Source organism: Propithecus coquereli, unplaced genomic scaffold, assembly GCF_000956105.1.
Source record: "Propithecus coquereli isolate 6110/MARCELLA unplaced genomic scaffold, Pcoq_1.0 Scaffold3, whole genome shotgun sequence".
Classification (NCBI taxonomy): Eukaryota; Metazoa; Chordata; class Mammalia; order Primates; family Indriidae; genus Propithecus; species Propithecus coquereli.
In genome coordinates this window covers 19,229,446-19,255,318 of record NW_012148618.1, presented here as the reverse complement: position 1 = coordinate 19,255,318, position 25,873 = coordinate 19,229,446, and the positions used below count along the sequence as shown (strand labels likewise).

The following is a 25,873-nucleotide window of genomic DNA, read 5'->3' as shown; positions in this document are numbered from 1 at the left end:
TGGTTTTTAATTAGCAATTTATGACATCTTTCCATTGTGTAGTCTTTGGAAAATTACTTCACTTCTTTCATTTTCAGTTTCCTCATCTAAAAATCCTCATCTGAAAATGAGCACAGCAATAGTTTCTTGATAGGGTTTTGGGAAAGAGTCACATGATCATTTTATAAATTATGAAACTCTCTAAAAATTGACAATTATTATTTTTATTCTACAGTGTGGCTTCATATGGAGTAGATTAAGTACTGACTTAGTCAAATTCCCTCAAATTTAAATTATACTATTTTTATTAAAAGTTTTCCAAATATCTAGATGTTTAGAAATAAACACAACTTTGCTTCAATTGGAAAGTTAAAAAAAAACTTGTCAAGTTTTTGATGCCTAATATTGTGAAGCGCTCATTTCGATGAAATAATCTCAATGACTGCATGCTAATACTTAGCTTCATCTGACTTTATAGAAACTTGAAATCTATCAGTGACTTATTTTTTATTTATTTATTTTATTCCTTAGCAACAGTGTTGTCCCTGTACTGATGGAAGGTTTTGGTAGAGAAATGTTTTAAAAGATCTATTGCCTGTTGACTGCTATGAAATAGAGTTTCAGCTGCAAGATGTCTGAGGCTCTTGTAGCTATAAATTTTTTTAAATGATGCGTCTGAAACATGGAAGAATTTCACTCTCATATTCCACATATTCCAATCCCCACATACATCTTTCATTATGTGTTTGATTTTTTATTTTAATTTTCTAAAATTAAAAAAGTAGATGATGATATCGATTTCTTACTGATAACTTTTTTCATTTATTTTATTATTTGATAGTTTTATTATTTAATAATTAGTTGAAAGTATTACTACACTTGAAACCCTAAACCTTCTTCATTTACCACTTAAGATTCCAGTATTGTGTTAGGTGCTGGTGTTGTAAAGATATATCTGAACTTTCTTTCAGGAACTCATATTGCAAAAGAGAGGGTAATTATCCAGTTGCAGAAGATCTGAAATAGAAATACTCGAATAATTCGAGTATCAGAGTGAAGCCACCAAATAGGGTTCAAAACTGACTTGCTTCCTTGTTTCATCTGGAAGCCACTTTTGCTGGAAATAGCTCACTGAACTCTTGGTCTGTGAGCCAGTCCCGGAGACTGATTTTATATTTTAGTTGCTAATGGGGTAGGATCGTCTGGTCTTTAAAACAAATCAGGTACATCGAGAATTAGGACATCCGGTTACACCCCAGTTTTTAAGTCCCTGCTTTATGCACTTACAGATATTTCTTGTTGGCCCTAATGGTCTCATGCTGGGGGTGGGGCCTGGGCTGGGCAACTCCCGCTCTCTGGCTGCCCTCTCAGGACTGTGTGGAGTTGTCTGAATTTAAGGTGCTTAGTTCTTACAGGTCACTGGGCAGCTTACGACAGCTGAGGCACAGTGGGTTTGAGTGGCCAAGTTTTCCTCTGGTTGCATGCCGTGGAATGTGTTTTTCCCATAGAAACAACATTTTAAGTTGTGGTCAGGTTCCCAGACCAGCCCACAATAGCCTTCTTAGCTGATAATGCAGCCGAGAGACTGCTATTTGACTAGCCTGGGGACCAAACCACCACCTATTAACATTGTTTCTATTGGAAAGGCCGTTCCGAGTTCCAAATACCAATATAGAAATGAAATTTTGGATCCCTACCTGCTTGTCAACTGGGAGCTGCCAGTACTTGGAACTGAAGTATCGAATCACCCTGCTCTCTTAGTTGCTGAAGGACTCCATTCTTTCCCCTAAATCTGACCCCATTGGTTGATTTTCTTGTCTTTCCCTGGCGGCCAGTACATTCAGAAGATATTATCTTCCTGGACAGAGCTCTTGGTTTGAGAATTTCTGGGAAGTGGTGGAGGATCATGGTTGCAGTCCCTGTTCTTTTTGTGGACGGTAACAGGAGGGGAGGGAGCAGTGAATTCCATGAACACCACCCCGGCCTGCCTCTCTGTGCAGGCTCTGGCTCGCCTCACTAGCTGACTTGTTTTGTGTTTTCAATCATTCCTATAATTTCGTTCGCCATTTGGAAAAGTATGATGTGGCTTCAGCTTGAATAAATGGAGCGAATATCCCAAAGAAAATGTCTTGATAGTCCTTGAACTCCCTGGTAAAGTCCAGGGGTTGCAAAGTTCTGGGAAGCAGTTCTTTAAAAGGACTAGGTGTTTTCATGATGTCATTGGTCAGATTCTCCCAGATGTTTGAGAAATGCAAATTTGAGTTATGTACAAATTTGAGCTATGCTGGTTTTTCTGTTTTAAAGCAACCCTTCCTTATCCTTAAAGGGTCAAACTCAGTTTCAACTTCATGAAGAAATACACCTCTTGCCATATATTTAATGGGAGCACCTTTTACAAGCTTTTAATTTGAGCTTTAATTTTTTTTCGAAGAAAAACATATACACTCATCTATAAAAGGTTCCAACAGGATTTAAATTGGCTGCCAGTCTACAATGAACTCCTAGATTTGGGAAACTGCCTTTGTGGCTTTCTGTGTCCCCGATTTTCTTAGGCTGTGTGTGTATATGTGTGTGTTAGAGGAGCATGTGTATGCATGCCTTTAATAGGGTGATAAATTCTTCGGCCCTTAAGTTCTTGAGCTATTGCTTTTGATCAACACAGAATCTCGACAAAAAGTTTACCGTATGCAGCAAATGAAACTGTTGACGCATCCCCTTTGTGCTGCCTGTGCTGAGTTTCCCCACTCACCAGTGGGAAAAGCCTTCATCTAAGCAGCACATCCAAAGAAACCTTTCAAGGTCACCCCGTGGATTTTGTCATGATTGTCTTCCAGGAATTGGCCACATAAGGCTGGCTCCATCTATGGCCTTGATCAGTTGCAACAACCTACTGTAATAAAACACATGTCAGTTTGTGAACTGAAATCTTAGTTTAGTTGCTTTTGGGATTTTTTTCTCTTTTGCTAAAGGAATAAATAGAATCAGCTGTTTATATATGAGTCTTATTTGTCTACATTGATTTTGTGTTTTCTCAAAGGAAATATATTGATTCCTGAGTTGTGAACATTGATAACTTCACTGATCAGAATTAATGACCAGCATGTCAGTGAAATGACCAAGGCATGAAACCATCATACATTACTGTTTAATTGCCGATAGCCCTTCAAAGAGGCATGAAATAGTCTTCCTTCAAATAGATAAATTTACGGGAAATAATTCTCATTATGAGACAATTTTTCATATTGGTGGCATTTGCAGCTGGCCTACTTTTGACACCAAGGTGATTATATTAATCTTAGTTAATTATAGTTTGAACTTAACTAAGGCATTTAGTCAATATTATCTTGTGTGCTTCTAAATAGACTCTAGGATATTTTAGGCATAAAAGGCATTATTTCTGTGTTTGAAAAACTATTACTCTGGGATCAGAGGGGGTGCGTTGGGTTGCAAGAATGACATCTAGACATACGATTATTTAAAATATATAACTACACTATAGCATATGTAGGTTTTTTACAGATATGTCTGGAATTGTGTTTGTAGCTTGAAAGATGGATGTGATTAATCAGGAAACACTATGGAAGGGGATGTAATTACACATTGTAAGGGAAAGATGGACGGGCTTTCTTTTTCAATGTATATAGTATTTTTCTTTTTTTTTTTTTTTTTTGAGACAGTGTCTTGCTCTGTCGCCCCAGCTAGAGTGCTGTGGCATCATCATAGCTCATTGCAACCTCAAACTCCTGGTCTCAACTGATTCACCTGCCTCAGCCTCCTGAGGAGCTGGGACTAGAGGCATGCACCACCGTGCTGGCTAATTTTTCTATTTTTAGTAGAGATGAGGTCTCACTCTTGCTCAGGATGATCTCAAACTCCAGACCTCAAGTGATCCTCCTGCCTCGGCCTCCCAGAGTGCTGTGATTACAGCTGTGAGCCACTGTGTCCAGCCATGTATAGTATTATATACAATGTAGTATAAAGATGGAGGAAGAGCCTGGTTTTAGCTTGTGTGGCGGAGGTGGTGGTGTGTGCATGAGTCAGGATTGAGATGGTGAAGAAGAGAAGCTGAGTGGAAGGGTGGGAGTTGAAGGTGTAGGTGAAGATGAGAGTGGGTAGGTAACGTCCGCCTACCTGGTAGAGATCTCAGCTAATAGTGAGATATTTAACCTTATAGAGGGAAAAAGTCTATCACTGGGTTGTAGGGGAACAGAATTAAGCATGGTGAACATGACAAGATACTTAGCTAGCTGTATTGTCCTAATGGAGTGGCAAGGAACTAGAAAGCCAGGAAAAAAAGAACATGATATTAGTCCAACAATGAAATCACCAGGATTTGGACATGGGATTTGCTAATGGAGTTAGGGAATTTAAGAGGAATTTTAGCAGTGAGATGAAATAAAACTAGTGACTCCCCTTAGCAACTGGGAAACATCAAATCTTAGCTCAGATCTCTTCTGAGACTACCCTAGATGCTGAGGCTGAGGGCCCTCATTCTTGCTTCCTTTAGTTCCCCAGGTAGATCTTGATGTTACTGTTTTACCTGATTGACACTTTTTGCATATGTGCCCATCTTCCTAGACTGTATGATCCTCAAGAGCAAAGACTATGTCTTAGTGACTTTTTAAATGTGATTTTTAAAATTTATAATTGCATAGTGACAGGATTATTATTTTACTTTTAAATAAACTTTTCATTTTAGAACAGTTTTAGAGTTACAGAAAAATTGAGAGACTTTCCATAACCCTCTGAACAGTTTCCTCTGTTAGCATCTTATACAAACATGGCACATTTATTATAATTAATCAACCAATATTGATACGTGGTTATTAATTAAAGTCCATTCTTTATTTCGATTTTCTTCGTTTTTACCTAATGTTCTTTTTATGTTCAGGATCCCATCTAGGATACCTCGTTACATGTAGTAGTCATGTCTTCTTGGGCTATGTCGGTTCTCAGACTTCCCTTGTTTTTGATGACCTTGACAGTTTTGAGGAGGGCTGGTCAGGTATTTTGTGGAATTTCCCTTAGTGGAATTTTTTGATGTTTTTGTCCTGATTAGACTGAGGGTATGGGTTTTGAGGAAGAAGATCAAGAGGTGAATTTCCATTTTCATCTCATCATATTGGGTTTATAGTATCAGCGTGACTTGTCACTGTGCCTGTAAACTTTGACCACCTGGCTGAGATAGTGCTTGTTGGGATTTTCCCGTTAAAGTCACTCTTTTCCCCAGCCCCCATCACACTGCGCTTTTTGGAAGGAAGTCAGTATGTGCAGCTCACATGTAAGGAGTGGGGATTTATACTTCATATCCTTGAAGGCAGAGCATCTGCTAAATTCTTTGGAATTCCCCAGCACAGGAGATTTGTCTCTCGTCTCCCATTTATTTATTAGTATGGATTTAAGGATATTTATTTTATACTTTGGGTTATAATCCAATGCTGCTTTTGTTATTTTGTTGCTCAGATAGTTCTAGCTTTGGCCACTGGCTGTTCTTTCATTTGGCTCTTGTGTGCCCTGTCATGCCCCCATCATTGCGGCTGTTCAGCGCTTCCTTACTTTCCGTCACCACAAGGTGCTCCAGACTCATCTTGTGTATTTCCTGCCCAGTCCTAGAATCTGCCATTTCTCCCAGGAGCCCTGATTCCGTTGATTGGAGAATGCTGTTAGCAACTAAGATCCGAGTATTAGGTATGTCATCTTAGTCAGTTTTATTTCTTACCTAACACGGTGCCTGGCACTTAACAGGTTCTCATGAAATGTTGCTGAACAGCTTTGTGCAAGTGGGCAAGGTGCTTAGTCACGATGCACCCTGTCCTGCAGCTGGCAGTGGATTTGCTGGCTGCTCAGGAAGAGGAGCCCTTGATCTTGGATACACTGAGTTTGAGATGGTAACAAAACATCTAATTCTACATGCCCTGAAAACAGGAACTAAAAAGAGAATAAAAGAGAGAGAAAAGACAGAGAGAGGAAGAAAGGAGGAGAGGGAAGGAGAGAGAAGGAAGACAGAGAGGGAGGGGGTGGGGAACCTGCAGCCTCAAGGCCACATGTGACCTTCCAGATCCCCAAGCACGGCCCCTCAGCTGAATCCAGACTTCACAGAGCAAATCCCTTGAGGCTGCACTCAAGGATCCAGAAGGCCACAAGGCCGCAGGTTCCCCACCCATACGTGTTCCTTTTAAGATTATTTTTATTTAAACAACAACAGCAGAAACCTGCGTGAAGTAGGTTAGAGAGGTTGGCGGGCTTGCATCTTCAAAGGAGGAAACCAGGACTGTCTGTGTCCCAGCCGTGTTGACCCAGACAGTCCAGAAATGAGTCTCTGGTCTGGAGAGCCCAGCTGAAGCTTGAGGAGGCCACGGAAGCTGTTCTCATTACCAGGGTTTGAAGTTTCGTTCGTTACTCGAGTTCAGTTGTTGTGACTGGCAGATGGGCTGGAAAAGACACATGTGGTATTCAAATCACTGCTGAGAGACCTGACCTCTGCCTTCAGCGAAGAGGGCCAGAGCAAAGGCACTAAAATCAGGGGAAGCATTTGCAAAGTTTGTTAGAGTAGTATATAGGTCCCTTCATCAGATAGTACTCTTGATTTTTTTTCCTTTTTTCTTTTTATCTTGGTAAAGTTTTGTCCAAGAACAAATAAAATCATGATGAGTAGTTGACAATATATGTAGCTCGTTTGTGTGTTGTAATTGTTTGATGATCTGTCACATTTTCGACAGTGGAAATTATTTTAACTCTGGAACAGTGGGATATCAAGATACTACCTTGGGACATGTTACAGGGGCAGTTGGTCATCCTTTGTTATGTGAGGGCATGTGACACATAACCCCTTCACATTTACCCCTCCACATTTATGCTCAAGGGGCTCAATCATAATTTTTTCTTTTTAAAAGTCAAAAAGCAGGCAACTCATGGAGCAGGGTTAATCTCATCAGCCGTTACCTAATTCTTAGCGTTCTCTTTGCCTAACGATTTAATCACTTCACAGGCTGAGAAACTAATGTATATGAAATGAGAGCCTCCTGAACTTGTTTTTATTACCCCAGGCTTTTCTGAAAAGGAGTTTGCACTTGGGATAGGAAGCAGAAAGGCTATCTTGCTGTTAGAGAGGCCAAACTTGCAGAAGTGGGTTCTGGCTCAGGAATGTGGACACACTGCAGACATCTTGCACAGAGGCCAACTCTTGCAATGATGTGGTCAGACGTGGGAGAGCCCAGCTGTCTGCTCCATTGAGAGAGGCTTTAGCTAGCCCACACAATCTCTCAGAGCTGCGTCTGACTGGATCCAAATATCAAGCCTGCTGACGCTCGCCCATCCCCCTGGGTGATTGGAGTTGGGTCGTTGGAGATAAAAGTAAGAGAACGTACAGATAAAGACTTAGCTATTTTTTAAAAATGTAACATAGTGGTGAAATAACATATTTTCCCTTAATAAACATATTTTCCCTTTTCCCCTATGGACTATTAGAATACAGGTAAAACCTATTCATGCTTTATCTTTGGTCTATTGATAGACATTTTGTGATTTTTGTTTCTTATGTCACCATGACTACTATTGGGTGAAATATCATCTTGTCTCCTAAATGCAGCAGTCCCCAGCCTTTTTGGCACTAGGGACCAGTTTCATGGAAGAAAATTTTTCAGTGGAACTGAGGGGTGGGGTAGGTGGGGTTGTGGGATGGGAGGCAGAGCTCAGGCGGTGATGCAGGCGATGGGAAGTGGCTATAAATACAGATGAAGCTTTGCTCACTTCACCGTGCTCACCTGCTGTGCGGCCTGGTTCCTAACAAGCCACGGATGGTACCGGTCTCTGGCCCGGGGGTTGGGGACCCCAGCCTAAGTGCAACTTTGACTTAACATAGGGATTAAGAGAGTGTACACTAGAGTCAGGATTCCTGAGTTCAAATCTCCATTATGTACTTCTAAGCTGTGGGACCTTGTGTTTAACCTTCCTAAGCCATAGCTTCCTTAGTGTTAAAGATAATGATAATATCTCAAAGTGTTGCTGTGAGGTTGAAATAAAGTAATATATCTTTAGCACTTAGCAGAAAGTTCTTTTCCCTTTGGATTTTAATTTCCTTTAATTTGTCAAATGGTACTGCTACCTGCACAGAGCTTTAACTCTGACTTTTTTTGGGAGGGATTGGTTCTAATGGCTGATGAAACGAAAAGGAAGAGAAAGGCGTGAACGCTACACTTTCATTGACATGAAGGAGTAACTTCGTTAAAGAGTTTTCTTCTTTGTACATGCCTTTTTGTACTGAAACCTTAGAATAAAATCTTTTATAATGGAAATAATCCAGCATGTCTCCTTGAGACTTTACGTGTTTTAATGCTTTCCAACTTAAATAAGACATTCATTTATTTCCAGAATGAGAGCTGTTTTTTTTTTTTTGTGTGTGTGTGTGTAAGTAGAACAAATGCCACCCAGCTTGTTTGAAAGAGTTCTGTTAGTTTGCAGTTCTCAAGACCAAAATCAGCGGAGGGGACGTCTCACATCTTTCTAATACTTTGCATTGAACCACACAACATAATAGTACTGAGAGTGATTTAAGAGCGATGGTCACACAATGAAAACAATCCTTGTTGTTTGAGGATATTAGTTGAAACAGTTGAAATTAAGTAATGTATTACTTGTAAATGATAAAGTTTTAAAACTCAGGAAAAGCCGGAGGATGCAAACAAGATAAATCACAATCCAAAATGATATAGAACGTTAAGAAATGCAGTGAAAGGAACATGTGTTGCACTAATGAAAGGGAACCGTGAATGAATGAAACCGTTCCTTTTGTTTCATTCTAATGAAACAGGAAGTATCCTGTTTAAAAGTAAAGTTGTTGCTTTAAATAAAAGATGATGATTAAAGTAAAACAACATATATTTTAAAAATGAACAATTGTGGATGAGCTTTAGAAAAGAAAGCAGAACTCCCTCAGCTTTCCCAGGTCCTCATCTCTTAAGGCAACTAGTTTAAACATTTCTGTTTTTAGGTCTTGTGTTTATTTCCATAACCCCATCTCCTATGTTTGTACCTTTATGTCTAGATTTAAACGGTACTCATTGGTCCCTTGCTGTGAATAGTGGAGGCTTATCTTAAGCTATTTATACCTTTTTCCCAGTTTTTTTTTTTTATAATTGTAGTATGACTTTTACTTATTGGTTATTTTAAACACTGTGTAATATAGTTAAGAAATCCCTGTTTCTTGGATCAATTGCTTTAGTGTCCGCCGCACCTTTCCTCCCAACTTGTTTCCCCATTTACGTCATCTATACCATTGCTTTTATACTTTGAAGGTTTAAAACATTTATATTTTGTTTTTTACCCATGATGAATTGTTAAAATCTTCCATGTTTTGGCTGCAGGTTGATTATAAACATTGAAAAACAATCAAGAATGTTTATATTACTATGCTTTTTCAAATACCTTGGAAAATCTTTTGACTCTCTTGCTTTGTAGGACTAAAATTACTGCTTCTGGACCCTTTTCCTTAGCCTTTTCACCCTGTTATATGTGTTGTTACTCCATAAATATACTTATTTTTGTCAGACAATATGTCCTGATATTCGTTTTAAAAAACATTATTACCCGAACCACAGGGCACCCTGCAAAGGCTCAGAGGTCCTCTGAAGCTATTCCAGGATTTGCTTTGGGGTTGGACTGGCTCCAGTGGAACTACTGTAATGGGCTGTTGGAAGGTGGGGAAGGTTCGAGGCAGTTCACTTTGGCCTGGATTGTCATTTTAAATCGAGAGGACTTTTACAAAGTTTGGGAGGTCTGAACGTTCCATCCCCACCCCAGCCCTCTACTCTGTCTTCCCCTTTCCCTTCCCTTCCCGAGAGTCTGAGTTTCCCCAGGAAGTTCTGGACACTCTGAAGTTGCAGGCGTTACTTTGACACAGGAGAGACAAAACGTTGAGAGCCATTGATTTAGAAATCTCCATAAAGTCTTTCTCTCTTCCTTAATTCCTCATGGTCCCTTTAGCTGAGTAGTTAATCTAGGTCAGAAGATGATTCTGTCATGATGACGCTTTTTTTCGTCCTTTTCGTATATGAGGTTTTTCATGTCCATTGTTTCATCTGATGTATCTGTAGATATATGATGTAGACAGAGAAAACGTTTCATTATCTTAATGTGTACAGAAATACACTGAGCTCAGACTTCCTTAAGTCGTGCACATGTTAAGTCTCTACCTAGTCGTTTTCTCTTTAGCCTTGGAGAAGCGTCAGGCTGCTGGATGTGGAGTTAGGGCTCTTTCCCTGGTTCTTCCATCTTTATTCCTAATTCTTTTTCTGACCTTAGCATCAGTCAGTCTGAGGTATGCATTGTGCTCCGTGATGTTCCAGGTTTTCTGGGGCTACAAAAAGAGTAAAGGGCAGGGCAAAGACCTTCCCTTTGGTTCCCAATTGTACATATGGTTGAAATAGTGAGTTCAGAGGAAATACAGGAGGAGGGCTCTGTGCTGTTACGTATGGTGTGCATATACAAAGAGAATGTAGGGGCACACTCTAGCTGAAATACATTTTAGCTGTGCAGTTGTTTTAAAGGCTTATGTTTTTGGGACGACAATGTTTATATCTGCAAGCTTTGGAATAGCTCCTAGTTTGTGAAATTGATTGCAAAACATTTGACCTTCCTTATCAGCCCCCAAACTGCAGCAACTAGTATCAATGTTTAGGCCCCAGGATATAACAAAGTGAAGTGAATGGTTTCTTTTGTGTCTCTGTGTATTATATTCTCTGCCTTAGTTTCCAGTGTTGAAGTCATTAGCTACTTGCCCAGTTGCTCCCTGCAATTGTTAAATATGGATCGTCTGGATTCTGAGAGGAGGCTTTGCTCCAAGACATGTGATGAACTATTTGTAAACAAGAAACCCAGAGTGACACTGTTTTTATTTTCCTGTAACTGCTGGTATCAACTGTGTTTCCAAACTTTTGCTAAAGAAATATTTACATGTTTTGGCATTTACTTTTCTTGACTCATGTCAGAGTTTGCATTCCTGTAATTTTGGTGAAAGGAAGAATGTATAACATTTTAGAGGTGAGCTGGACCCTAGGAAAAATACATATACAGCTTCAAAGAGTAGAAATTAAAAATCTTATGTGCAATAGATTTTATTATAACCTTTAACTAAATTTGTAAGAAGTTTATTGTTTAAATTAAACTTGTATGGCTCTATGAATTGTGGTAGAATGTGCTGCATTTTGTATCTCTGGTTTTTATTTTCCTGATGCACCATATGCATAGGTGGTATTAAGGAATATCCTTACTGATATTATTAAATATTGTGTTAAAGTGTCCCAAACTATGAAGCCAGCATTGAGTCCTATGAGTTTACTTTTTGCTGCCTGCCAGGATTCGTTCTGTTTTTATAACTCAGGGATTTTTCCCTTTTATTTGATCATCTTTCTTTCTTTTTTTTTTTTTTTTTTTAAAAAAAAGAATGGAATTCTTGTGTTTTTATTTCAGACCCAATGTCTGTGGATCACGTTATAATGCCTACTGTTGCCCTGGATGGAAAACCTTACCTGGTGGAAATCAATGTATTGTCCGTAAGTAAATAGACAACCTGTTATTCTGCATGTCTGTCTTTTGTTGTTTTGGTTACATGATGATGCTTAGAATTTGGTCCTTTGTAACTGTACCATTAATATGTTTATAGCAGAGCCTTCTAGCTCTAAGATTTTCCTGTTTTCTCTGAATCCAGGTTGGGAAATACATTAACTTGGTCAAATCACTGTCATATTTAAATTCAGTGACTTCTTTAAAAATGTTTCTGAAATACAGAGATTGGAGCCACAGAGATACTTTGATCAAAGTTATGTGTCATTTACACCTGTTGCACCTGGCCGCACAGATTATGTAATCACTTTGATGGGAGTTTGAAAAATAGGTTATCATTGCTGATTTTCTTATTGTAATTTCTAACTCGGTTGGCCACCCACAGGCTACCCTAACCCTGCACATTGAATCTGGGTGGTTGAGGCCACAAGGACACCTAACAGTTAGACAAAGGGGAGGTGAAGGGGGTAGAACATCAAATGACAATCAGTGGGAAGACTAGGAAAGAACTTAAGTGATAACAGAGATTCCTCTATTGATTTCTGCTGCTGTGGCAAATCTCCAGATTCTCACAATATCCCGCAGATGTTGAGTGACAAATCGCATGCCAGACAAGGTGCTATTTAATGGAGACATTAGAGTCTAAAGTAGTTATGGCATCTGCCTCCCATGAACTTTTATAGTCATCATACCTGTGAGGTAATTTGTAGTTTTCAGAAAACTCCATTAGTATAATGGAGAAATTTAGAGCTGAAGGGACAGTAAGGAATCGCTTACTCCACCTTCTCACTTGGCCAAGAGTGGTCCAGGGAGAGGAATAGAATATTTTATCCAATATTCACTTGGTGACCTAAAAAAGTTTATACCTTTCTCCATTCTTGATTTTGACCAGAAAACATCTTATTCATTTGGCACATTGTGGTTTATTTTAAGACCAAAATTGAATTACCAAGAGAGGGATATAATGGTATTTGGAGTTTTCCCAGTGAACTTGACAATGGAACCCTTTCCCAGTGTTCTATAGAGTTCTTTGAGAAGTTCTCTCTGTAGGTATTTAAATAAATGTTTATAGGGTCCTTTGACAGCTTATTTCATAGGATTTTCCAATTTCCATCCTCAGCTGTTTTGATACTTTAATGCACTTTCTATCCAGTGTATTATTTTAGCCTTGCACATCATGTTTGCTTCTTGCAAGGCTGTGCAGGTGTTTGAAGAAAGGATCATGCTTATGATTATAAAAAGTAGTGAGCAAATCTCAGTCTGCTGATAAATATTAATATAAATCATTTGCCATTTAAACTTACTCTTTTGGCCACTAGCAGAGCATTTGGTACTGGATTGATATAAGTCTCTGGGTGGCATAAAAATGTAACTATTTTTCTAAAGGATGACTGGCTTCCTGACTGTAGAGTTGGTACTGTGACCGTAGATTCTAGCATTCTACTCTCAGACTGTCGATGTAATTCAGAACAGGACAAAAATTCAGCATTAATCATGTACAGTAAAATTGACTTCCAAGAATACTGCTGCAGTTTTTATATACAATAGTGATTATAAAAATAGAATTCTTATAAGCATATAAATATATTTAGATGCAGGATTTTTATTGTTTTATTTTCCCTTCTTAGCCTGTCCTGGCTTTTAATAGATTGAGTGCTGGGGAATAAGCAAAGAGAGATTGAGAACAACTGTTATGGATAAGGGAGTTACTGATTTTTTTTTTTATTTCAGCATATTATGGGGGTACAGATGTTTAGGTTACATATGTTGCCCTTGCCCCCCCCACCAAGTTCGAGCTTCAAGCGTGTCCAACCCCCAGATGGTGCGCATCGCACTCTTTGTGTATGCATATACCGTCCCCTCCTCCCCCCTCCTCCCTCCCCACTGCCCGACATCCTATAGATGTTATTCTTATATGTGCACTTATGGGGAGTTACTGATTTTTAAGCCAGTGTTTATGTAGTCCAACAGACCTGTTTTGTAAGTGAGTATACCTGAGGCTTAAGGTCATGTAAGTCATGGGGGCAAAGTTATTGAGGGGCCTGAGAACCCAGGTCTCCTCACTGAGGATTGGGTCCCTGTGACTAACCATGCTCTGAATCCATGTGCTAACAGCCCTCTGGTTTCATTCACAGCCATTTGCCGGCATTCCTGTGGGGATGGATTTTGTTCGAGGCCAAATATGTGCACTTGCCCATCTGGTCAGATAGCTCCTTCCTGTGGCTCCAGATCCAGTGAGTCTAACATGTCATTATATATAATATTATTTTATGTGGTTACACCCTATTTTCTCCTAAATTTGCTTTTGGCTTTTCTCTTGCCTGTAATACATTTTTTTTTTTTTCACTAGAACATCTGCCTTCTCCGTTCTGCCCAAAATACTTGGAAAGACTTTCTACAATCTGGCCTCTCATTTCCCTTCTTCGCTCTTTATAGGAAAATTACCTATGGGGCATAGTGACTATGAATAATATAAAGATTGTGGCCTTCTTTGTAGGTATCGCCTTATTCATCTTTGCATCTCCAAGGTAAACACCATCGAAGGTGCTCAATGACATGATTCTTTAATGAACAGTTTTGGCTCAAGAAATCAAAGCATTCTTCCTTGTGGTACTGAAATATGAATCTGATTAAAAACTTATTTAAAACTCAAGACCCCTGCCTTTATAAGAAGAAAATGTAAGAGGCTGTTATGGCAGTTTCTGGGGTGATTCGTCATGAAGCACAAACATATTTTCCCTTTTAGAATTTTGCCACTTCTGTGATGCCAAATAAATATCCACAGTTCATTCTTCAGAGCCTTTGCTTGCTTGTTCTATTGTTTTTTTTCTTTAAGTGTAGGATTTGCAGTAGTGAATTAGGAAAAAAGGGGGGTTGGAAGGAGGCGAGTCATTATTGGTTGTTTAAAAAGTTGAAGTTCATCTTTGTATGAACTTAGCCCCTCAATACCTCAACCATCATCAAGGTGAAAAACTTTAGGTTCCTTTTCCATTTCCCGTTTCTGGTGAGAAAATGCACTCCCCTTACAGTGTATTCTATTTTGACAAGGTTTTAAAGAAAACATTGTGAAATATGTCCATTCTCCTTTGTTTATTGCAAGTAGAGACTTCAGTGTGTCTAAGTTTATTACCTGTTAAGAGGCCTAACATTTGAATGGGACTCTCAGCCAATTAACAGGCGAGGCTAGTCATCCTGTGTAGCACCCTCTTGGTGCCCACTCACCTCCCTTGGCATTCACAGGTGAACGTGGGGGACTCTGCCTGAGACATTTGTAACATCTTCCTGGCCAGGGAGAATGTCAGATCTGCATGCAGGGCGAGCTGGAAGTGCTGGAGGGTTAGTGGACCTAGAAGCAACTTTTAACCAGTAACAGATGGAGAGTTGTTGGATAAGTGCCCCAGCTTTCTTGCCTCTCAGTTTGGATAGCTATGAGGTTTGTTCTGCACTGTCTCCTGAAGTTCCCTAGTGAGACCGAGCCCTCATTGCCCACAGTGATAATAGACTTGATAATGTACTTTATTAGCTTCCTTCTCTTCTCCGTCTCACTTTCCCACTCTCCTACCAGTGTTTTCTAGAATTACTCCCCCCAAAAACTACCCTATTTATATTATTGTCTCAGAATCTGCTTCTGGTGGAACCCAAAAAAACCAGCCTGGTACTAAATACAGCCCCTTGTAGATTGGGATAGAAACTCCCCTATGGGCTGGGACTCTTGCTTATTGCACTGACTGTAGCATGTTATTACTTGATCGCAGCTTGGGTTCAAATGTGCATCCTCCAAGTAACAGCAGGTTCATTCTATCTAGCAAGGGCATCTGAGCTGGGAGAATAGAAAGAGGCAGAGAAGTCAGCTGGTGGCACTTTCGGGAACATGCTGGACATCCCCGTCTCTATCAGGATGACCTTCAAGCTGATGCTGAGGAGTGAGAGTCTCAAGGTTGGGAAAGAAATGTAGATATCAAATGGGAATAGATCCCATCTCTCAGATTGCTCCTTAAACCAACCAAGAACACTGCACACTTCTGGGGGAAGAAAATATAGCCAGATAGCAAAACGGGGTATTCAGCGGGAAAGGTCTTCCTTCAGTGATAGTGTGAGCTACTGATGATTTCTATGACAAGTAAAAATTATGGGATGTGGTGACAGGATGTTAACAAGACCAGAGGGAAAAACCATGGTCCTAGTGTACCTCAAGCTAGCCGTGCCATAGCAGAAGTATAGTGGTAAGGTCCTGAGGCTAGATTCAGGCTAGAGATTGAAGTCTACAATTTATAGATGGAGCTTTCTGGAGAAGCTTGGGTCACATCTGTGGTACCTGGACGTTGGACAAAGTCCCCAAGTAGCTTGTGGATGAGAGTGGTATACGGAAGAGAATCTGTTTTCACTAGCACCTTTTGAGGTATCTGAAACCTTTAAAATCATTGGCTTGAACTCCCTGAATTAATATTGTCCAAACAGTTCACCAAGCTAAAAATGGTAGAATGTTTTAAATTAAGGGTAGCTAGGGATGATCAGAATTCATTTCTCATCTTTTGAAGTGATGTTCTGGGGAACAGCTCTGCAATTCTACAAAACTTCCTGGCCACGGTATGGTAGAGAGTAAATGTAGATAGGTCACTTTGCTAATTCTCTTGCTGATGGAAGGATAATCCTAACTCAGAGAAATGTTTGCAGTCATCACTTGTGGTTCTACTAAAAGGTGTCAATTTAGATCATTTCACCAATTTTTCCTGTGAAATATTTATACTTATATGTGATAGGGGTCAAAGAGGTCTAGGCAAGTTGTGGGGCCTCTAAGGACTTTAGTTTTCTCATTTGAAAATGAAAAGAATGGAAGAAAGGTTTTTCGTTTTTTTTTTTTTTTAATAAGACTTAAGCATCTTTTGACCCTGAAAATAGAAAATTATCTCCTATGGCCTTTATATTTCCAGAAGGTCCAAACTACCAGTCAGTGATTCTTTTGGACACCAGGAAGATGTGGCTTCCCTTGCACCTGGTAGAACTCTTGACATTGGTCATTGAGGTACCAGGGCAAAAAGAAAGATTATCTAGATAGGGTCAGAACAGTGGTTTTTCTAGACTTTAATTCCAGGTCTATTTAGGACTATTCTCTACTCATCAGTCTCTGAGACTAGAGGTGGATTCTTAGTAGTCTTAATTCTCATAAAGACGTATCATGGTTTACTGATCCATGAATTTACTCAAATTCATCTTAAACATGTGTACACACACACACACACACACACACAAATGTACATTAGCTTGCATTAATAATACAGGGATTAACAAACTTTACAAATGTATATATTATCTCAGTTTTATGGGCTGCTATAACAAAATCCCATAGGCTGGGTAATTTATAAACAACAGAAATTTATTTCTTACCATTCTAGAGGCTAGTAAGTCCAAGATCAAGGCGCCAGCAGATTGCATGTCTGGTACGGGCCCGTTCCTCACACTTGGTGTCTTCTTTGTGTCCTCACATGGTAAGGGGCAAGCAAGATCCCTTGGGCCTCCTTTGTAAAGGTGCTAATCCCATTCATGAGGACTCTGCCTACATGACTTGATCACCTCCCAAAAGGCTCCATCACTTAATATATCACATTGGCATTAGGTTTCAACATGTGAATTTTGAGGGGACACAATCATTCAGACCACAGCATACATATAATTATTTATAATACATGATTATAAAAGTTGTTCCCTGTATTTTATATTTCAGACTTTGGAAATCAATTTCATGCTTATTCTTTATACTGTTTTAAAGGATTTTTAAAATTAAATTTCATGTTTTGAGATAACTATAGATTCACAATCAGATGTCTTAGTTTGTTTGCTGCTGCTATAACAGAATATCACGGACTAAGTTATAAATGGTGGAACTTTATTTGTCTCACAGTTCTGGAGGCTGGGAAGTCCAGAAGCATGGCTCCAGCATCCTGTGAGGGTCATCCTGTGTCAGAAAGCATCACATGGCAAGCAGGCACATGAGACAGAGAGAAAATGGGGGCTGAACTCCTGAGATAACTAACCCACTCCTGAGATAATGACATTAATGCATTCATGAGGGCAAAGCCCTTATGACCTAATCTCCTCTTAAAAGTCCCACCTCTTAAGACTATCACAATGACAGTTAAATTTTAACATCAGTTTTGGAGGGGACATTCAAACCATAGCAGTTGTAAGAAATAATATGGAGAGATCCTGGGCATTCTTTTCCCAGTCTTCCCCATGGTAACATCTTGTAAAACTATAGTACAATATCACAACCAAGATATGGCAACAATGGATGCTGTCAGATGCAGAACACGTCCATGACCACAAGGATCCCTCATGTTACTCTTTTATAGTCATTTTCCTCCTGCCCCTATGCCCTCCTTAATCCTGACAACCACTAATCTGTTCTTCATGTCTATAATTTTATCATTTCAAGAATGTTATATAAATGGAATTACATAGTATGTAACCTTTTGGGATTGGATTTTTTCACTCATCATAATTCTCTGGAGATTTATCTAGTTTGATGCATGTATCAATAGTTTGTACCCTTTGACTGCTGAGTAGTAGTATATGCTATGGATGTACCACAGTTTGTTTAGCCATTCACCTGTTTGTTGAAGGGCATTTGGGTTGTTTTTAGTTTTTTTTTGTTATTTGAGCAAAGCTGCTATGAACATTCATGTACAAGTTTTTGGTGTCAACACAAGCCTTCAAACTCCGGGATAAATGCCCAGGAATATAATTTCTGGGTTATATGGTAGTTGCATGTTTAGCTTTTTAAGAACTGTCAAACTGTTTTTTGAGTAGCTATACCATTTTGCATTCTCACCAGCAGTGTGTGAATGACCTAGCTCCTCTGCATCCTTCCCAGCTTCTGGTGTTGTCACTATTTTTAATTTTAGCTATTCTGATAGCTGTGTAGCAATATCTCATTGTGGTTTTCATTTGCATTTCCCATTGGCTAATGATATTGAACATCTTTTTACGTGCTTATTTGTCCCCTGTATATCTTCTTCACTGAAATGTCTCTGCATCTTATTTTTTCAGATTTTAATTGGATTATTTATTTTCCTCTTGAGTTTTGAGAATTCTTTTTTTTTTTTTTTTTGAGACAGAGTTTTGCTTTGTTGCCCTGGCTAGAGTGAGTGCTGTGGCGTCAGCCTAGCTCACAGCAACCTCAAACTCCTGGGCTCAAGCAATCCTTCTGCCTCAGCCTCCCTAATAGCTGGGACTACAGGCATGCGCCACCATGCCTGGCTCATTTTCTCTATATATTTTTAGTTGTCCAGCTAATTTCTTTCTATTTTTAGTACAGACGGGGTCTCGCTCTTGCTCAGGCTGGTTTCGAACTCCTGAGCTCAAACAATCCACCCGCCTCGGCCTCCCGGAATGCTAGGATTACAGGCGTGAGCCACTGCGCCCGGCCGAGTTTTGAGAATTCTTTGTATATTCTAAGTACTACCTGTTTATCAAATTTGTGATTTGCAAACGTTTTCTCCCACTCTGTAGCTTGATTTTGTAAAATGTTTTTAATGAGATCTTTTACAGAGCAAAAGTTTTTATGTTTGATAAAGTCCAATTTATCAGTTTTTCTTTTACTGGATCATGCTTTTGATGTCAAGTGTAAGAATGCTTTGCCTACTCCTGGATCGTAAAGATCTCCAACTTCTTTCTAAAAGTATTATAGTGTTACATTTACATCTGTGATCCATGTTGTGACCATTTTTATGTGAGGTGTGAGCTTGAGATCTAGGTTCAATTGTAGCTTACAGATGTCCCATTACTCTAGCAGCATTTGTTTCTGAAAAAGGCTATCCTTTATCCATTGAATTACCTTCGTACCTTTGTCAAAAAGTTGGGCATATTTGTATGAGTCTGTTTCTGGGTTCTCTGTTTTATTCCATTGATCCATGTATCTGTCCCTTCTTTTATACCATACAGTCTTGATCACTGCAGCTATATGATAAGACTTGAAATTGGATAGACTCATTCTTCCCACTTTATCCTTCTTTTTCAAAATTTATTTTAGCTATTCTAGTTTTTTTGCCTTTCCATAAAAAGTTTAGATTCATCTTGCCTATATCTACAAAAGCTTTTATGATTTTGATAGGAATTGTGTTAAGCCTGTGTGTCAATTTGGGGAGTATTGACATCTGTGCAACCCCTTACACTTTGATCAAAATTTTATCCCTTTCGATTTACTTCAGTTCAGTGGGAATTTGGGGCACTTGTACTCCTAACATGAATCTGAGCTCTCAGGGTATAAGAAGGCCAGGAGAATAATTCTAGGCCAGTGCGTTAGCAAGTTTGCTGAAAGTGTAAGGACACTCAGAAGAAGGGAAGGTGGTACTGTAGCTACTTTGGAAGAAGTGACCCTTGAAAAAGTTCTTCAGGGAAGTATGGGATTTAGATGGACGGAGAGGAGAGGAGTAACGTGGAATCCACTCAGACTTGTCCTTAGAAATGGTTGAATTCTTTGCTTTTAGTCTGCCCTCTATGGAAGCACCTCTTTCACTGCTATCATTTAACTTGTTCTTCTCTGGACCTTTTCCAGCTTGGCTAAGTTTTCTTTTTTCTTTTCTTTTCTTTTTTTTAGATACCTTCATGAAGTTGCTCTTCTAAGCTGTGTGCCTGTGTATCTTCATGCACCACAAGACATTTATGCACTTAGGGGAAATAGCATTGATGTTATCTCTCCAAGTGAAAATTGTTTTTGTCCTGCAGTGATTGTTGTCTCAGGTGTACAGTCCAGAAGTTAGTCTAACTGTTTAATTTGTCTGTCTGTGTTTTTCCCGGTGCCTAAATTAAAATCACATGCTCACCATACAGATGCTGATTTGCAAATTGCTCCCAATGTTCTTTCTGCCAGTTGTGCCTGCCAAGATGATGGCAGGTCTTAAGAGTTATTCCAAACCTAATGCATCCTGAAGAAAATCTTTACCTGAGGTATTTAGACCTAAGTGCAAGTCTGGCACCTCTCTTACTTCCATAGCATGCTCACATTGTTCTCTTTTGATTCGTCATTTTAAGAATTAATTTGTTCTGGGCTATAATGTAAAGAAAGTTTCTTCTGTTACTCTGATGCCTGGCAAATGAAAGGCATTTCATAAGTAGTTTGAAATGACTGACTGAAATCTGAAATGAACAGAAAATTAATTTGGGATCCTATATGCATACAAGGACATGGCAACATTTCCTGTTAGTTCTAGGATATCAAGCCTTACGTAAAACCCATCGACGGGCTGTCTGCCCATCTCAGAGACGTGCCCTCACTGGGGATTTAGTGCTGTCAGGGCTAACTGTGTGTGGCAGCATCAGCCTGCACACTGACACTTTCACCCTTCCCCCCTGGTATTTTCAGTTTCTGATAAAATCTTAACACAGATTGAGTTCAGGAATATAGTCTGACTTGGTGTATTTAGCGCATCCAGTAAAGCATATATCATCTTTGTGGGTGTAAGAGGAACCCTATTTTCAATTGGCTTTTTTAAGAGACATAGAACCTGGTCTCCTAATTATGAGACATCTGGAATTCTTGTTCGAATGAAAGTAAATTTAGAATATGTACCAATGGCAGGACTCAATCCAAAATAAAACCAATTTGTGTATGTATTCTCTCTTAACTGTTCCTTGCTTGTGCAGTGAAGCTAGTTCCTTTATTTCCCACAGAAATCCTCAGCGTTTGCTCACCTTTAAAGGAATGCTTTTTTTCCCCTAAAGATTTTAGACTCACAAAGAATACGAAGTTTCTCGTGGTAAACACGTTTACGGCCAAGCAGGTGGTGGAGATCCCATCATCTGTCACTGGGCTCGCTCCCTCCGCACGTCCCTGCAAGGATTCATGGTGCGTTGGTTTGTGTAGGCCACTGGACAAACCAGGCCTATTGTTTCACAAGTCTGACCGAGTGGTTTTATTTTCTAAAGGAGAAAGAATATTTTTGCTGGAAAAGATTCCCCTGAAAGACAGGGTAGAAAAAATAAATAAAAGCATATCAGCGAGGTTTTTTTTTATTATATTGCATTTCAATGTAAACTTATCATTCTTCCCAGAAAGCAGAATTCATTCTGATTTTCAACTTGGAAAAATAATGTAAAGTCACTATTTAAACTACTGTTAGCTTTTTTTTATCTCAAAGAAGCTAAATGGCTTTGTTGCTCATGTGGGAATGGAAATTAGCTCTTGGCCTGAACTGCTTTAATTGAAATCAGTTCGAGGGCTGAGTTCCTATGCTGCTTGACAGATGACATCATTTCCTGTGCTTTTCCCAATCCTCACTGTTTTTCTAAGATAGGATGAAGCTAAGTTTAACTTCAAATTTTAAAGTAACTATACACCTTTTCCTGACCTACTTAGAATATTATCCGAAGTTTTCACCAAATCTTTTTTTTTTTTATTGTATACTTGTAGATAGCTTTTTAGTTAAGAAAGCATTTTCGCTGAGGTGTTTGAATGGAATTATAGGAGCCTAAAATAATAGTTTGTTTTAATCACTTTCCTGGGTTGCTTGATTTCAATGCTCCAACAAAGGAGTTATTTCTGCTTTTATACATGGGAAAACAAAGGTAAAAATATTTTAAATAGCAACCTACTGAGAGCTGTATAAGTGCCTAGGACACAATGAGCAACTTCTCAGTCTCAGTTTGGTCCTTGAGCATAGCTTTTGATGTTATTATCAGGTAGCATGAGTTAGGTGAGTAAAAATCAGTTTAATAGGATTTCGTATAGCACCTACATTGAGGCAAGGTGCTACTCTAGGCACTTAGGGTGATACTGTATAATTATTGTAATAATCGTGACCCTTCCCACTGTTAAGCACTTCTTAGACAAATGGGGATAGGAAAAAAAAACTAAAAATAGATCAGATTATATAATGTATATTTCAAAAGAGAAGTCTAAAATACTCTGAGAGGAGAGAGGGTTCACATCTGCTTCTGGAGAGAGGAGAGAACAGAAATCAGAAAAGATCAAGGGAAAAAAGAGACATTTGAAGTGGGTCTTGGAGATAGGTAGGATTTCAGTATTTGGTGGGAACTGTGTATGTTATGTGTTGGGGCTTAAGAATTAGGGGTAAAGAGACAAAGAGGCAGGTTACAGAGGGGATTCCATGGGGAGACTAGCACAAGCAGAAGTGCCTGGCATTTCGCATGGCACATAGTAGGCACTCAGAAATGTTTGTTGAGTGAATGAATGATCGATAAGTAGATCAGGGGACCGAGTCATAGGACAGATTAGGAGTGTGCCAGGGAACCCTGAAAGGCACCTGGGGACATGCTGAGAAGGGCCTCGAACGCTGAGAGATGGAGGTGGTTATTAGTTCAGTAGAGATAGGGAGCCTTTGATGGTATTTCTGTAAGCATGTGGCATGTTCTTGAAGAGGTATATCACCTTCAAGCTGACCTAACTTTTTCCCCACCACTCACCTCCTGCTGTGCAGCCTGGTTCCTAACAGGGCACGGCTGGGGGTTGGGGACCGCAGTTCTAGAGGATTAAGGAATAACCTAGGCTTTTGAAAGTGATATTAGCATACCTAAATCACCGACACAGAGACAGCCTAAACATTAGAGAAATGAGAGTGCACCCCTGTGTTGTCGTTATAGCTCACAACTGAGCTTGCAGGCGTCTTTTACTCCAGCTTCTTCTAGTGTGGCGTCATCTCAGGTCTCAGGCTGTCAGCCCCTGGTCTTTCTGACCTGGGCCCTGAAATACACACTTCCATAGGTGAAAATGTGATGAGTGGATTTCAAACACGGAGGGTCTTGTTTAATTTCAGTTTAAACAAGCAGCTCTTTTTGAGCCAAATCCAGCCATCCCCATTATCAGGCAGTCTTGTTACTAAATACCTTTCTAGGTATTTTCTTTTTTCTCTTTTCTGCCTCCAAAATTTCTTTTAAAAAAATTCTGTGGAATCTGTCACTCTAACTGTTTCTGTGGCCACCTACTTGGGACTCTAAATCTTTTCACAGGAAAATTATTGCCATTGTAATCTTGTCTCATATGGCTACCCAAGGCACTGCTTTCTTGTTAGTATAAATTACAGAAAGGACTGTAAGTTCTCTTAAGTTAGGGAAATCATTTAGCACTATTGAAGTAAATGTCAAAGAAACAATTGCATTGTGGATTATTTTATACACACAAATGTTTAGCATTGTCAGGTAGGTCATTTCTGCATAAATATATGAATTCTGAGAAACTATTTTATTTTCTCTTCAAATAACTCTAAATCAACTCCTGTGAACTGTTGCAATCTACGCACTTAACTTGCAAAAACGAATCATTCATCTTTTTTTTTTCCAGTACAACACTGCAACATTCGCTGTTTGAATGGGGGTAGCTGCAGTGATGATCACTGTCTGTGCCAGAAAGGATACGTAGGGACTCACTGTGGGCAACGTAAGTAAACCGTAGTTTTAAGTATTCTAATTGTTAACCTATATGTAGGCAAATAGAATGAAGAGATAAGCGCTGATGGATTTTCTTTAATTACCTGGAACACAGCATTTTTACACATGTCCAATGACCCTTACAGATGAATAGATCACTTACTCAACACACGTAGCATCAAATTTCCAATTGGAATCGTGGTAATGAGTTGTTTGATGTATTTTCCTCTAACTCACCTTCATCCCCTGCTTGCCTCACTCCTTTGATTTATAGCCATCACCCAAGGTGCAGAACTCGTGTTCATTCCAGCTGTATGCCTTCCATTCACTTGCTGAACTTCCCCACTTGGATTTTCAGGAAGCATCTCAAAGTATTTCAGAACTCAACCTCATCTTTCTCCCCAAACATGTCCTTTCTCTTGATTAACGATATCTCCATCTCGCTCATTTCCCAGTCTAGATTCTGCTACTGTAGGACTTATCACATGGTGTTCAGTTTGTTGGTTCACTCACACACGCCATTTATTGTATCTACTTTCTCCCAGTCCCTGTGCTTTGTAGAAGATGAAAATTTCTTTTAAAAAGCTTGTTTTTTGTTACTCCAAGATGAATACATATGCATCCTGCAGAAAATTTGAAAAAGTTCCAAATTATAAAAAATAAAATTTTTCATGATCCCATCATTCCTCATACTACCTTCCAGATTTTGAATGCGTATTCAATACATGAGATCTTATTGTGTATATACTTTTTCATACCACTTTTTCACTTAATATTTTATTAAAGTATATTCATGTTATTAAACATTTAAAAATATATTTTAATGGTCACCTGATACTCCATTATACAGACATTTTACTGTTTATTTAATGAATCCTTAATGGTGAACATTATTCAGGTTATTTCCAATTTTTGCCATTGTGTATATATATTTGCTATGATGAATCTAGTGACCATCCACATACTGCAGTGTGATAAGAATATTGGTTGAGTTTTGTGCAGCCCAGCATGGAGAGAGGAGAGGCAGGACAGCCTCCCTAGTTTGGGTAGTCCTTCAGCTGAGTCTTGAGGGATGGGTAGGAGTTCACCTGTCAGGTGATGAGGGATGTGTCCTTTATGTAGATGGCACAGCATGACCAAAACACCAGCCCAGGACACATCATGGGATGTGAGACATAACAGGTGCTTTGGTGTTGCTAGAGCTTAAGTGCTGAGAGCAGTGATGAGAAGGGAAATAAGAGCAGATAGGAAGTCACGGGCCAGGTTTCAATGCCTTTATACACCATGTTTTCTTCTAAAGTAGAGCCAGGAAAGGGGAGTGAGATGACAACAATAAACAACAATAACAACAACAATATACACGTATTAATTTACTTACTCTTTACATGTATTAACTCATTTAATATGACAATAGCCCTTTATGTTAGAGGTCATAAATATTACCTTCTAATGGATGAGGTGCAGGGTCTTCAGTAATTTCTCTAAGGATATACAGATGGTAATTGGCAGAGTTGGGATTAGAGCCCAAGCAGTCTGATTCTAGAGCCCATGCATTTTCTGCTGTGAAATACTGACCTCGTACCCTTCAGTTACAAAGGTTTACAATGAGAAAGATCTCTATGGCCACAGTGTGGAGGAGGAAGAAACAGGAAGCAGGTAAACCAGTCCTAACTAAGGCTGTGGCCATAGAGATGATGAGCCGGGGATGAAGTCAGAGGTATTTCAAGAGAAGAATCAGGAGGTGCTCCCTTTGGTGCTTCCTGAGGGAGTTTAGTTCAAAGCCCAGCACACAACAGGTACTCAATTAACACTTGCAGAATTAGAAAACTTTTCCTAAATTTTAGCTTCCTCACTTACAAGAAGGGGGGGGATGGTTGATTTAGGCAAGCTCAACATTTCTTTTCTGTTTAGAATCTCTTTATTCTCTCCTGATTATAAATTAAGAGGCAAAGTA

At 39.3% G+C, this 25,873-nt stretch overlaps 1 protein-coding gene across 1 annotated transcript in view; it reads left to right on the top strand.

Moving 5' to 3' along the window:
* The window catches only part of FBN1 (fibrillin 1), a 228,476-nt gene that overhangs the window by 17,596 nt on the left and 185,007 nt on the right, over window positions 1-25,873 (top strand). The window contains exons 2-4 of the mRNA XM_012649439.1: window positions 11,446-11,528; window positions 13,674-13,772; window positions 23,834-23,929. Coding sequence (XP_012504893.1) covers window positions 11,446-11,528; window positions 13,674-13,772; window positions 23,834-23,929 — 278 coding nt within the window. The remainder of the gene's footprint in view (window positions 1-11,445; window positions 11,529-13,673; window positions 13,773-23,833; window positions 23,930-25,873) is intronic.